The sequence below is a fragment of the Heterodontus francisci genome, chromosome 6 (genome assembly GCF_036365525.1).
Source record: "Heterodontus francisci isolate sHetFra1 chromosome 6, sHetFra1.hap1, whole genome shotgun sequence".
NCBI classification, from domain to species: Eukaryota; Metazoa; Chordata; class Chondrichthyes; order Heterodontiformes; family Heterodontidae; genus Heterodontus; species Heterodontus francisci.
This window is the reverse complement of record NC_090376.1, coordinates 23,808,280-23,822,517: the sequence shown is the minus strand read 5'-3', so window position 1 is coordinate 23,822,517 and position 14,238 is coordinate 23,808,280. Positions and strand designations below refer to the sequence as shown.

The following is a 14,238-nucleotide window of genomic DNA, read 5'->3' as shown; positions in this document are numbered from 1 at the left end:
AGTTCAGTGGGGAGAGAACGGATCTGTCTCAAGTAAATTGGAATGAAAAATTGGCAGGCAAAACTGTAACAGAACAATGGGCTACCTTTAAAGAGGATATTGCTCGGGTACATTCAAGGTACATTCCCATGAGGGGGAAGGGTGGGGCAAAGAAAGCCAAAGCTCCATGGATGACGAAAGAGTAAAATGAAGCAGAAAAAGGGTGCATATGACAGATGTCAGGTTGATAATACGAGTGAGGTCAGAGTGACTATAGATAGTTCAGTGGGACAGTGAAAAAGGAAATAAGAGAGCCAAAGACAGAGTATTGGAGGATACTGGCAACTGACATCAAAGGGGACCTAAAAGTCTGCTTTCGGCATATAAATAGTAAAAAGGCAGTATGAAGAGGAGTAGGGCTGATTAGGGACCAAAAAGGGGATCTATGCATGGAGGCAGAGGGCATGGCTGAGTTACAAAATGAGTACTTGCATCTCAAGGAAGAAGATGTTGCCAAACTCACAGTGAAAAAATTGATCAAGAGGAGGCATTGGAAATGTTGGCTATACTTAAAGTTGATAAGTTACCAGGACCAGATGAGACCGGAGGTACTGACCAATCCTCCTTAAATACGGAGATGGTGTCAGAGGACTGGAGAACTGGAAATGTTACACCTTTGCTCAAAGAATGATGTAAGGAGAAACACAGCAACTACAGGGCAGTCAGTTTAACCTCGGCGGTGAGAAAGTTTTTCGAAACGATAATCTGGGACAAAATTGTCACTTGGGCAAATGTGGATTAATTAAGAAAAGCCAGAGCAGATTTTTTTTTGAAGGAAAATCAAGTTTAGCTAAATTGATTGAGTTTTTTGATGAGGTAACAGAGGGTTGATGAGGGCAATGCGGTTGATGTGGTGTATATGGACTTCCAAAAGGTGTTTGATAAAGTGTCACATATTAGGCTTGTCAGTAAAGTTGAGGCCTGTGTAATAAAAGGGGCAGTGGCAGCATGGATAAGAAGTTGACTGAGTGACAGGAAACAGAGAATAGTGGTAAACGATTGCTTTTTGAACTGGAGGAAGATTATACACAGTGGTGTTCCCCAGGACCACCGCTTTTGTTAGGCTTGGCTGTACCGGGCACAATGTCAAAATGTGCACATGACAGAAAAATTGGATGTATTGTAAACTGTGAGGAGGATCATGATAGACTTCAAGAGAAATAGACAGGCTGGTGTAATGGCAGATGAAATTAAATGCAGAGAAATGTGAAATGATATAGTTTGGGTGGAAGAACAAGGGTGCAATTCTAAAAGGGGTGCAGGTGCAGAAAGACCGGGGGAATATGTGCACAAATCATTGAAAGTGGCAGGGCAGGTTGAGAAAGTGCTTAAAAGGGCATATGGGATTCTGGGCTTTATAAATAGAGGCATAAAGTACAAAAGCAAGCAAGTTACGGTGAGCCTTTACAAAACATTAGTTCGGTCTTAACTGGAATATTCTGCCCAATTCTGGGCACTGCACTTTAGGAAAGATGTAAAAGCTTTAAGAAAGGGTGCAGAAAAGATTGATGAGAATGGAGAATGAACAAAGAACAGTACAGCACAGGAACAGGCCATTCGGCCCTCCAAGCCTGCGCCAATCTTGATGCCTGCCTAAACTAAAACCTTCTGCACTTCCAGGGTCCGTATCCCTCTATTCCCATCCTATTCATGTATTTGTCAAGATGCCTCTTAAACGTCTCTATGGTACCTGCTTCCACCACCTCCCCCGGCAACAAGTTCCAGGCACTCACCACCCCCTGTGTAAAGAACTTGCCTCGCACATCCCCTCTAAACTTTGCCTCTCTCACCTTAAACCTATGTCCCCTAGTAACTGACTCTTCCACCCTGGGAAAAAGCTTCTGACTATCCACTCTGTCCATGCCGCTTATAACTTTGTAAACCTCTATCATGTCGCCCCTCCACCTCCGTCATTCCAGTGAAAACAATCCGAGTTTATCCAACCTCTCCTCATAGCTAATGCCCTCCAGACCAGGCAACATCCTGGTAAACCTCTTCTGTACCCTCTCCAAAGCCTCCACGTCCTTCTGGTAGTGTGGCGACCAGAATTGCACGCAATATTCTAAGTGTGGCCTAACTAAAGTTCTGTACAGCTGCAGCATGATTTGCCAATTTTTATAATCTATGCCCCGACCGATGAAGGCAAGCATGCCGTATGCCTTCTTGACTACCTTCTCCACCTGCGTTGCCACTTTCAGTGACCTGTGGACCTGTACGCCCAGATCTCTCTGCCTGTCAATACTCCTAAGGGTTCTGCCATTTACTGTATACTTTCCACCTGCATTAGACCTTCCAAAATGCATTACCTCACATTTGTCCGGATTAAACTCCATCTGCCATTTCTCCGCCCAAGCCTCCAACCGATCTATATCCTGCTGTATCCTCTGACAATCCTCATCACTGTCCGCAACTCCACCAATCTTTGTGTCGTCCGCAAACTTACTAATCAGACCAGCTACATTTTCCTCCAAATCATTTATATATACTACAAACAGCAAAGGTCCCAGCACTGATCCCTGCGGAACACCACTAGTCACATCCCTCCATTCAGAAAAGCACCCTTCCACTGCTACCCTCTGTCTTCTATGACCGAGCCAGTTCTGTATCCATCTTGCCAGCTCCCCTCTGATCCCATGTGACTTCACCTTTTGTATCAGTCTGCCATGAGGGACCTTGTCAAAGGCTTTACTGAAGTCCATATAGATAACATCCACTGCCCTTCCTTCATCAATCATCTTTGTCACTTCCTCAAAAAACTCAATCAAATTAGTGAGACACGACCTCCCCTTCACAAAGCCATGCTGCCTCTTGCTAATAAGTCCATTTGTTTCCAAATGGGAGTAAATCCTGTCCCGAAGAATCCTCTCTAATAATTTCCCTACCACTGATGTAAGGCTCATCGGCCTATAATTTCCTGGATTATCCTTGCTACCCTTCTGAAACAAAGGAACAACATTGGCTATTCTCCAGTCCTCTGGGAACTCACCTGTAGCCAATGAGGATGCAAAGATTTCTGACAAGGCCCCAGCAATTTCTTCCCTTGCCTCCCTCAGTATTCTGGGGTAGATCCCATCAGGCCCTGGGGACTTATCTACCTTAATGCTTTGCAAGACACTCAATACCTCCTCCTTTTTGATAATGAGATGACTGGGACTATCTACACTCCCTTCCCTAGGCTCATCATCCACCAAGTCATTCTCCTTGGTGAATACTGATGCAAAGTACTCATTTAGTACCTCGCCCATTTCCTCTGGCTCCACACATAGATTCCCTTCTCTGTCCTTGAGTGGGCCAACCCTTTCTCTGGTTACCCTCTTGCTCTTTATAGACGTATAAAAAGCCTTGGGATTTTCCTTAATCCTGTTTGCCAATGACTTCTCATAACCCCTTTTAGCCCTCCTGACTCCTTGCTTACGTTCCTTCCTACTGTCTTTATATTCCTCAAGGGATTCGTCTGTTCCTAGCCTTCCAGCCCTTACGAATGCTTCCTTTTTTCTTTTAGACGAGGTTCCAGCAATTAGGGATTTTAGTTACATGGATGGAATGGAGAAGCTGGGACTGTTCTTAGAGAAGAGAAAGTCGAGAGAAGATTTGATAGAGACGTTCGAAATCATTAGGGGTCGAGTCAGAGAGAAACGGTTCCCATTGGCGAAAGGGTCGAGAACCAGAGGACACGGATTTAAGGTGATTGGCAAAAGAACCAATGCCGACATGAGGAAAACTTTTTACGCAGCGAGTGGTTAGGATCTGGCATGCACTGCCTGAGGGTGTAGGGTAGGCAGATTCAATTGGGGCTTCCAAAAGGGAATTGGATAAGCACCCGAAGGGAGAAAAATGGCTGCATTTGCTGACAATGCACTAGGTGGCGCAGTACTAGCACAAGAGCAAATGTAGCCTCACCGACTGTAACATCACTGTCTGCGACGCAAAGGCAGCTGCCAGTAATAAAGATAGTGCTGCTCAATTTGACACAAAAAGCAAATTGAACCCAAATCCCCTCACCCAGCAATGGCTGTGTTCGCCGCCTCCATCCCTGTAGGGCTGGATCCTCCCTCTGGGGCGGTAAAGAGAGATCGGGACTGTTTCCAGCTCCTGAACCCACCACAGAGGGGGGTGGAACAGTCACTCATTGGGATTTTGACTGGGGCACCCCCTTAATTGGCATGGAGACAGGTTCCCTGTCCAATTAGGGATGGCAGGCAGGCCTCGAAGCTAAAATGACTATCTGAGAGCTTCTGGCTCGAGAGCAGCAGCAGGCTGTGATGCCTGGTAAGTAACAGAGAGGGGGCTTCAACATGGAGGTGCCCTTTCACCAACCTTTTTAAAAACTTTAGATAAAGCTGGGTCTTGCAGCCAGACTAGCACTGCGGGGTGGGGTGGGGGCAGGGGATCCCCTCTACAGTGCAGCATGTAGCTGTTCTTGCACCCAGGCAGACACGGAAGGCACCTAAACTGTTCCCCGCTGTTGCAGGAAACAACTTTGAGGGGCCGACTGGAAAATCACAGTTGACCTCCTTTCAGTGGGCTTAACAAACCTCTTAACGAGCTTAATTGGCTACCAGCCGCATGAGGCTTGGTAGCCCTACCAGCCCGGAACACACCTCCTCTAAAATGGCCACCGCTGGTGTTGGGAAACAGCACACCAACCAGTATCAGCATTTTCAGGACCCGCCCACCTCCGTTTCTGCCCCTAGCGGGGCCCAAAAATCCTGCCCATAGTGTTGCTAGCACACAGAATTAGGAAGGCACAGCAGTATGACTGAACATTTTCCAGAGACAACTGTAGTTAATCACTGAAGCAGCAATAAAAGCTTCTATAGAATAGGTGCAGTAGGCCATTCGGCCTCTCAAGCCTACTCCACCATTCAAAAAGATCATGGCTGATCTGCTTGTAGTCTTAACTCCACTTTCCTGCCTGCTCCCCATAACCCTTGACTCCCTTGTCAATCAAAAATCTGTCTAACTCAGTCTTGAATATACTCAATGACCTAGTCTTCACTGCACGCTGGAGAAGAGAATTCCAAACACTAACAACCCTCTGAGAGAAGAAATTCCTCCTCATTGTCTTAAATGGGAGACCCCTCAATGTGCCCCCTAGTTCTAGATTCCCCCATAAGGGGAAACACCCTCTCAGCATCTACCCTGTTAAGACCTTTCAGAATCTTACACATTTCAATAAGATCTAAATTCCAATGAGTATAGGCCCAACCTGCTCAACCATTCCTCTCCAGACCCCTCATCCATTTCCTAGAAAAATATTAAACTGTGATTCAAAATCTCCCCTAGGTACTACATGGGGTGGGGGGGGGGGGGGGGGGCATGCTTTTGTTATTATATGAGGCAACATTGGAAAAGTATTTATGACAATTCCCCCAGTTTGCCATTTCTTGGGAAATCAGGAATATGTTGAGAGAATGCAGTTACAATTTTGGTAGAAAAATTGAAAGTTGGACATTTTCATGAATGCAACGTAATGTTGCTGCTGCACATTGTGATTGGAGAATCTCTTACCCTGTGCATTTTGGAGCTTTTGCAGTGTGAGCAAAAGCATTTAGCCCATTTCTAAAGCAATTATTATATAGGATAATCAAGGCATAGAACATCCTTCCTCTGTTACAAAGTAAATGACGCTTCAGTTCTAGCTCTCTTCTCATATACACAAGGTAATTCAGTGATTAACCTGCTGGAATACTGTTCTTTTAAAAACAACCCAATTTTATTTTCCCTCTACTTTGTCTAGAGCTTATAGCTCTATCGCACAGCTTGACTGTTTGGGAATCACAGGTGCAACACTGCACAAACAGCACTGCCCTGCGCCACTGTAAAATGTGTTTTCATTTAAAATGCAGGAATGTCACTTGTCATTTTGTACTTCATCTCCTTTTGTCTAATGTGCAGATTGGATTTTTAAGGAAGTCTGTCCATGTTTCTACAATGCACGCGATAGAGTATTCCATTCCGGTAGGGTCTGTGGAATTTAACGGCAAAAGACCAGATTGTGACAGGCAGTGTAAAAGGTTGGAGAGTGCTGCATGGAGGGAAGTCACTCTTCTGAAACAAGAGCTCAGAACGGGACAAAGGGTATAAGTGCCAGATATTCCCACAGTGTGAGAGAAATTCTGTATTTCACCTTTTCCATTGTCAAGAGAAATAATTACCATACCAACAAAGCTTTAGCAAAAGCAGAAATATCTGCATACCTGTGGAAGGATGCTGGAGGAGGTCCATAATGACAGAATCTGCTCCCTTGGTGTAAACAACAATCTCATCGGTGAGTGGGTGCCTCACCACAACAGACATCCGCTTCCTGGTGGAATCAAACCCCAGGGTGTGCAAGAGTTCAAAAGCCAACTTTCCCACGTGAGGCAGCTCCACGGTCACCTGCTCTGGCAGTCGCCCAACTAACGCACAGTTGTAGGCCCTGGCTGCATAAACAAGAGCTGCCTCGTCTGGACTCTCAGCCTCATACCGGAGCTCTCCATCAGGTTTTGCCCCTCCTGGCTGAAAGAAATTTTCACTCTTCTCCCTCTGAAGAGGTCTGCCAAACTCTTCGCTCATTTTCAGTAAGGTAACATCTACTGAAGGAGAGGGTATGGCACTGGTTGAGACTCTGTACAGTGATTTACTTGTAGAAATGCTGGAGCAGCTGCTGCTGTTAGAGCTCGAGGTCAGGCGACTGGGGGTAAACCTTCTGATGAAATCTTCCAATGTCTTGACCGGAGACTTCAGCTCAAAGCGGACTCGAACCTTCCGAAAATTAACACAAGTATCTTCAGAAGGGAAAATTTTTTGATAGCTCAAAAGTTTTGTTAAACATTTCTGATGTGTGAATGTTGCTTTAAAAGTTAACAAGTGTGGTATAGTAGTGTATAGTATTACTTCATGTGAACACTGAAACTATTACAAGTGCTGTTAATTTACCCGATTAGAATCATAACATTTTGTCGATTGAATTAAATAAATATCTTCATTCTACTATTTTTTTCCTGCCAAAACTATTAAATGGAGTAGTTTCTTTTGTACACTTGTATGTTCAACCCAAGTTTAGTTTAGTTTAGTTTAGAGATACAGCACTGAAACAGGCCCTTCGGCCCACCGAGTCTGTGCCGACCATCAACCACCCATTTATACTAATCCTACACTAATCCCATATTCCTACCACATCCCCACCTGTCCCTATATTTCCCTACCACCTACCTATACTAGGGGCAATTTATAATGGCCAATTTACCTACCAACCTGCAAGTCTTTTGGCTTGTGGGAGGAAACTGGAGCACCCGGAGAAAACCCACGCAGACACAGGGAGAACTTGCAAACTCCACACAGGCAGCACCCAGAATTGAACCCGGGTCGCTGGAGCTGTGAGGCTGCGGTGCTAACCACTGCGCCACTGTGCCGCCCCAAGTGTTGAGAACCGGGCCAATGTTTTTCCCTTCCACTCATTATCAACATCCAGCAACAGTGATCAATATCTTCCATCATTCTACATCTCCCCTCTCCTCTAAGCAATAATTGAGACCATCTGACAAAAGGATTTTCTGGAAACATTCGTGTCCCTTGCTGGGTTTCAGAGAAATAAATGTTGACCCTCCCATGCTGGCACAGCTGGTTAAGACAGTAACACCAAGTAGGTCCCAGGTTCAATCACAACTTTATGTTGATTTAGCTGATCTCAGCTATAGTAACAGTAGGAGACTTCATAGTGGCCCTGAGCTGGGAGATGGGGCAAACAGATGAATAAAAGAATCAGTCGGGGCTCTTAGCTCACATATGAAGGATGACTAATTGGGCAGAGGTGGGGGTTGCAGGGGGCTGTAAGACAACCAATACCTGTGGAACTGCAAGGAGTCTTTAGGTAAGGAAGGAAGAAATCTGGCAGAAAAAGGATAAAACCCAATATTAGGATTTTTTTATATATAAAAAAGTCACGCATCACCATAAAAAGATGGACAAATGCATGGCAAGTGAAAAACACTTTAGGAGCTGGAGCTTTAACAAACTTTATCATAGTGTGTGAATTTGTCCAGGGGAAATTGCTTTACAAAGTATCTACCACAAGAACTAAGTTTTGCAAACATCTTTTTGCCAGCAAAATTGAAATGGGACAATTAAGCTTTTCATTCAAACTTTAAAAAAACACAAGCTATCTAGCTCATCTGACAATGCCAAACATATCACCTTTCAGTTCAGTACATAAAATGAGAAGAAAATAGTTCTGTAATCACTCTATATATTCCACAATTTGTTTTTGCTAATTTATACTGACTGCTCAGCTTCTACCAACTGCAATGCAGGTACTAACAAGCCCCTTACTCCAACTCCTCTGTTCCTTGATTCAGATATTCCTCCAACTCTATTAAAGGATCCAAATGTAAATGGAACAATACAATACTTACAAAGGGTTAGTTATAAAGTGGAAAGGACCATGATGAATAAGTAAAACATACCTTGTGTCGAGGCTGATTTGGAGATGAAACTACCACAGTGTTGCAAACTGTCAGTGCTATAAAAAAGTCAATGATGTCAGATAATTCGGGGGTCAATTGGCTTAAAGGTTGGCCGTGTCGTCTAAAAACTTCCAACTGGCCAGCACATTCATTCACCTTTTCCAGTAACTGAGGATCAGGTGTGATATCTTTTTCCTAGAAATAAACAACATACAGGCATGGGACATTCAGGATAACAAAACTACAGCAAATATCTGTACTGCACTGACATACTCACAGGCTGTACGCCAAATGCAAGCAATCTCCAAGGGAAAAATATGACTCATATAGGCCGTACCACATAACTTAAAATGAAAAAGTGTGGCCTGTATACATGGAGTTACACCACGTTTAACAGCACAGCATCAGGCCATTCACCCAACTGGTCTGTGCTGGCATTTATGCTCCATATAAGCCTCTTCCCACCACTCATCATCTAACCCTATCAACGTATCCTTCTATTCCTTTCTCCCTCATGTGCTTATTTAGTGTCCCCATAATGTTTCTGTGATTTTGCCTCAACTATTTCTTGTGGTAGCAAGTTCCTCTTCTAACCACTCTTGGACAAAGTTTCCCCATTGGATTATCAGTGATGATCTTATATTTATGGCTTCTAGTTTTGGAATCCCTCACAAGTGGAAACATTTTCTCTATGTCTAACCTATCAGCCCTCTCATTATTTTAATAAACTCTATAGTCACCCCTCAACCTTCCCTTATCCTCTCAGTTCTGATATCATCCTTATGAATCTTTTTTGTAGCTTCCCTTTGCTCCTCTACCCCTGTTAGTCCATTATCCAAGCAGTATATGGCCTCTTTATTCTTCCTTCCAAAATGCACCACCTCACACTGATCTGTATTGAAACTCATTTTCCATTTACCCACCCATTCTGCAAGTATTTTAATATTCTTTTCTTTTTTGTCACATTCTTCCTTTTGTGTTAACTACACCCCCAATTTGGTGCCATCCACAAATTTTGAAATTGCACTTCCACTTTCCGAGTCCAAATCGTTAATGTAAACACAAGTTAATCTGGTGATACATTGATCTAAAATTTCCAGTCAATTTGTACATGAAGGTTCCACAATGAGTAAATGAGATAAATAACTAGTTAACTAATTTTGGTGCCGTTTGTTAAGGGATAAATGTTGGAAAGGATACTTGACAAACTCCCTTAATGTTCTTTGAATAGTGCCGTGGGATTATTTATATCTACCTGAACAGGCAGACTAGTTCCCAATTTTAACGTTGCATCTAAAAGATTGCACCCCTGACATTGTTGTACTCCTTCATTAACTGCAGTGAAGATTAGCCTAGATTATGTGCTCAATTCCTCATTGAACCCACAACCTTATGGGTTTGAGGCATGTGTTTCCACTGAACCTAACTAAAATTAAAAATTGCATACTGAACCACCTCTAGTGGGGTGTGCATACTAACCATAGGGCTGCTGAAAGCAGTGTGTTTGGAAAGAATGCTGGCCCTCTTGGCCTCTGCCCTGCTGCCAGTCCGCCGATGAGATTTAGTGCTTTGTGTTCTGTGAATAACTTTGGCGCTCTGGTGACTAGACGTGCTATCACACCTTGGTATTGTTCCTGATTTAGAAGTACATTCCTCATCCTCTGAGTCAGGCTCCTGGTACATGGCCAATCTCTTTGCTGTTCAAGGAATAATAACATTAACTGCATATTAAAATGTCAAAGATGTAAATTCAAACTACTGAAAGCTTGAATGGTGCTGAAGCTCAAATAAAACAATATTTTATTCCATTTAATCCCAATTTGCTGCTCTCTTCTAATCCTCCTTTCTGTCCCCATTTTCTCTCTTACCATCTCCAACAGGAAACATTAGGTCAAACTACTGCCCGGAGCATTTTCTGATATCATTCCACAACTTCCCTCATCACCAACAGAAACAGGAGCAACACTGTCACTTTGAAGTCCCCATGTGTGGCTCAGCATTATAACAAATTGAACGTATTTCGACAGAATGCATTACAGAAGGAGCCCTACTGCCATGCACTTTGATAGACCAATCATATTATAGTGGAAGTAGACCTAAAATCATGCAGCACAAATAGGCCATTCCGTCTGTTATTTCTTTTTTATTCGTTCAGGGATGTGGGCGTCGCTGGCTACGCCAGCATTTAGTACCCATCCCTAATTGCCTGTGAGAAGGTGGTGGTGACAACTGAGTGGCTTGTTAGGCCATTTCAGAGGGCATTTAAGAGTTAACCACACTGCTGTGGGTCTGGAGTCACATGTAGGCCAGACCAGGTAAGGACAACAGATTTCCTTCCCTAAAGGACATTAGTGAACCAGATGGATTCGACAATGGTTTCATGGCCATCATTAGACTAGCTTTTAATTCCAGATTTATTAATTAAATTCAAATTCCACCTTCTGCTGTGGTGGGATTCGAACCCATGTCCCCAGAGAAATACCCTGGGTCTCTGGGTTACTAGTCCAGTGATAATACCACTACGCCTACCCATGCCTGTACTGGCTCTCTGAAAGAGCTAAGTAATAAGTTCCAAATCCCTGTTTCTTCATCATTGTCTTGCAAATTTATCCCTTGTGAGTATTTAAATCCCTTTTGAAATTTACTATTGAATCTGCTTCTACCGCCCTTTCTGACAGTGCATTCCACATCATAACAAACTGCTGCCTAAAAAAAAAATTATTCCCTGGATTTTTTGCATACCCTGGTTACCAACCATCCTGCCACTGGAAACACTTTCTATCAACTCTATTAAAATGCCTCATAATTGTGAACACTTAGATTAAATCTCCGCTTAACTTTCTGTGCTCTAAGGAGACCAATCCCAGCTTCTCTAGACTCTCCATATAACTGAAATCCCTCATCCCTGGTATAATTCTAGTAAATCACCTCAGCCCCCTCTCCAAGGCCTTGATGTCCTTCCCAAAGTGTGAGGCCCAGAACTGCACATAATATACCAGCTGCGACCTAACCAGTGATTTATTAAGGTTATAAATTCCTTGCTTTTGTACTCTGTGATTCTATGTATAAAGCCAAAGATCTGTTTTTTTTTAATAGCCCTATCCATGTCCTGCCACCTTCAAAGATTTGTTTATGTGAACCCTTGTTACTTTGGCATTTGTGAAAGAATTATTCCAGGTTTAATTTTCTCTTTCTACTATATATCTCTTGCACCCTTATAAGATCCTCGCAGATGGGTCTTTTGAGGATGAATAGAGTCTTTGTTGTCAAATCCTTTCTCATAGCTAATTCCTCTATCACACCATTAGCCTTGTTGCTCTTCTCCGCAGTACGTCTAGGGCTGCAGTGGATCCCTAATGCCATGATGACTAGAACACAGTAATCCAGGTGCAATCTGATCAGGGCACCATACAGCTTCAGCCGGACCTCTGAGTTATACCAGACAGTAGAATGGAGTTCAAATCCTCCAAAATTAAAAAGCTTACTTTCAAAATATGCACATTCTTTTCTTACACGTTACATTCAGAAATATATTTTCTGCACAGATGATAGATGTTTGTTATAGAGTAGAGACTGTATAGAACTTCAGAGAATGCCTGATTTTACAGTCTTAACAATCTAGTATTAAATATGCTCCATAAATTGTACTATATTAGAATTGATTTTTTAATGTTGTTTATATTTTGAGCTGCGAAACTAAAGCCCAGCAGTAGTCACTGCTTTCATTGCATTGTTAATTTCCCACCGTTTAGTTAACCTGCCGATCTAGCAGTGGGTTCTTTGCCACTCAATTAATTTTCTGGGGATTCTATAACCTTTTTCTTTCACTGATGGTGGGGGTAGATTAATCAGATAACTCAATTCCTGTGTAAACCACCTCCTTTGTGATTTCAATGAGATAATGGTAGCCACAATGCATTTTACAACATGATGACCTATTACAGATATGGTTGATTATTTTAACCCAGGGCCTGGGTATTTATGGCATCCGAATTAACTATGTACACTGATTTATTTATCAAAAAAAAAAGAATTTATTAATACAAATCTGAATGAAGACAAATTGAGCATCTGCATGACATGAATTATTTTCCATGTGGGTTTAGCAACAATTTTCTCCTCTCCTGAAGGCAATGACTCAGAATGGGCGACTGTTACATGGCATTGATAGCACTCCAATATTTCACCATTCATGCAGGAATTTAAACATTGATTGTGACCAGCCAAGCCCGGGCCTGTCATCAGGGGACATCCATACAGAGGTGCACATCAGCAGAGGACAACACTAGGGACTGTGGCTTATATTTCCCCCCTCTCTTACTCATGTGCATGTAACCCCATCGTTGTCCCCTGTCCCCCTAGGACACACTAGGCATCAAACATGGGGCCTTGCTGATTTGTATTTGTCAGTGTCGCACAAGGTGGTGGAATTACACATCGAGCCAGGGAGTTTCACTATGCTAAGGCAGGGATTGCTATTATTAGCACCAACAGCAAACCTGACTTACCATTAGCATCGTGAGAGTACTCAACCCCTGCCACTGTACATCTTCTGAACACCATTTTATTTTCTGTCAGTGTTCCAGTTTTGTCAGAGAAAATATACTGTATTTGCCCCAGATCTTCTGTGATGTTTAGCGCTCGGCATTGCAGATGTGAGTCTGTCTCTTCATCATACAGGTCTGTGTCTTGATGGATGAAAAATACTTGGCAAATTTTAATGATCTCAATGGAAACGTACAGTGAGATTGGAATCAACACCTGCATTAAAAATATTACATTAAAAATTACAATAGAACAGTGAAAATATTTCAGTACAAAACAATACCACAGCTACTACAGAGGAAACCCCTAACCGCCATAAAAAAGTTCTTCTATCTTAGCAGTTTTGCTGCGTGCAGTTGACTGAACGTTAATGGAAGACAGAGAATTCAGCAAAGTTCAGTTGGAGTGAACAGATCAACTTTTTAAAAAACCTTGCAATTATATAGCACCTTTCACGACCTCCGAAGGTCCCGAGGAGCTGTACAGCTGATGAAGTACTTTTTGAAGTGTAGTCACTGTTGTTATATAGGAAATGCCAATTTGCACACAGCAAGCTCCCACAATGTGATAATCACCAGATAATTCGTTTCTGCAATATTGATTTATGGATAAACATTGGCCAATTGATTGGGGTTAACCCCCCTGCTCTTCTTCGAAAAAGTGCCATGGAATCTTTTGCATCCAACTGAGAAAGCAAATGGGGCCTCCGTTTAACATCGCATGCGAAAAACAGCACCTGCAACCGTGCAGCACTCCCTCAGTACTGCAGTGTGATCATGGATTTTTGTCTTTGGAGTGGGTCAGATAGATCTCATCACAGCTTCAAAGGCTCTGTGACTGATCGCTTACTTTGATTAATTCTTCTAGCTGATCCCAAATGAGCCTTTTAATAAAACAGCAGTTTGGTGTTGCTGTTCTAGCTCCCTGTGCTAGAAAGGGGAACAAAACAGTCAAAAATTTCTGCTCCTGCTTATCACTCTGTGACTGGAAAATGCATGTGAGAGGATGGGAATGATACATGTAATTGCGTTGAAAGCCCGACAGCCTGCTGACACTCACTGTCAGGGCTCAAACTTGAAGAATGTCCATTTCAGTAGGCACTGGAAGTTGACAGCCACCTCTGGAATCATATCCAACATGAGTCAGTACTTCGGTGAGGTCAGCAAATTGGTGGGTAAAATTCTTTAATTAGGTGCTCATCAGATTA

The 14,238-nt window shown here is 42.9% G+C and overlaps 1 protein-coding gene across 4 annotated transcripts in view; it reads right to left on the bottom strand.

The window, feature by feature from the left end:
• Positions 1 to 14,238, bottom strand: part of atp10a (ATPase phospholipid transporting 10A) — a 365,726-nt gene that overhangs the window by 65,348 nt on the left and 286,140 nt on the right. For all 4 annotated transcript variants that reach the window (XM_068033280.1, XM_068033281.1, XM_068033283.1 and 1 more), the window contains 4 exons: positions 12,995 to 13,247; positions 9,966 to 10,183; positions 8,487 to 8,681; positions 6,240 to 6,786 (listed from right to left, as the gene is read on the bottom strand). In XM_068033280.1, coding sequence (XP_067889381.1) covers positions 6,240 to 6,786; positions 8,487 to 8,681; positions 9,966 to 10,183; positions 12,995 to 13,247 — 1,213 coding nt within the window. The remainder of the gene's footprint in view (positions 1 to 6,239; positions 6,787 to 8,486; positions 8,682 to 9,965; positions 10,184 to 12,994; positions 13,248 to 14,238) is intronic.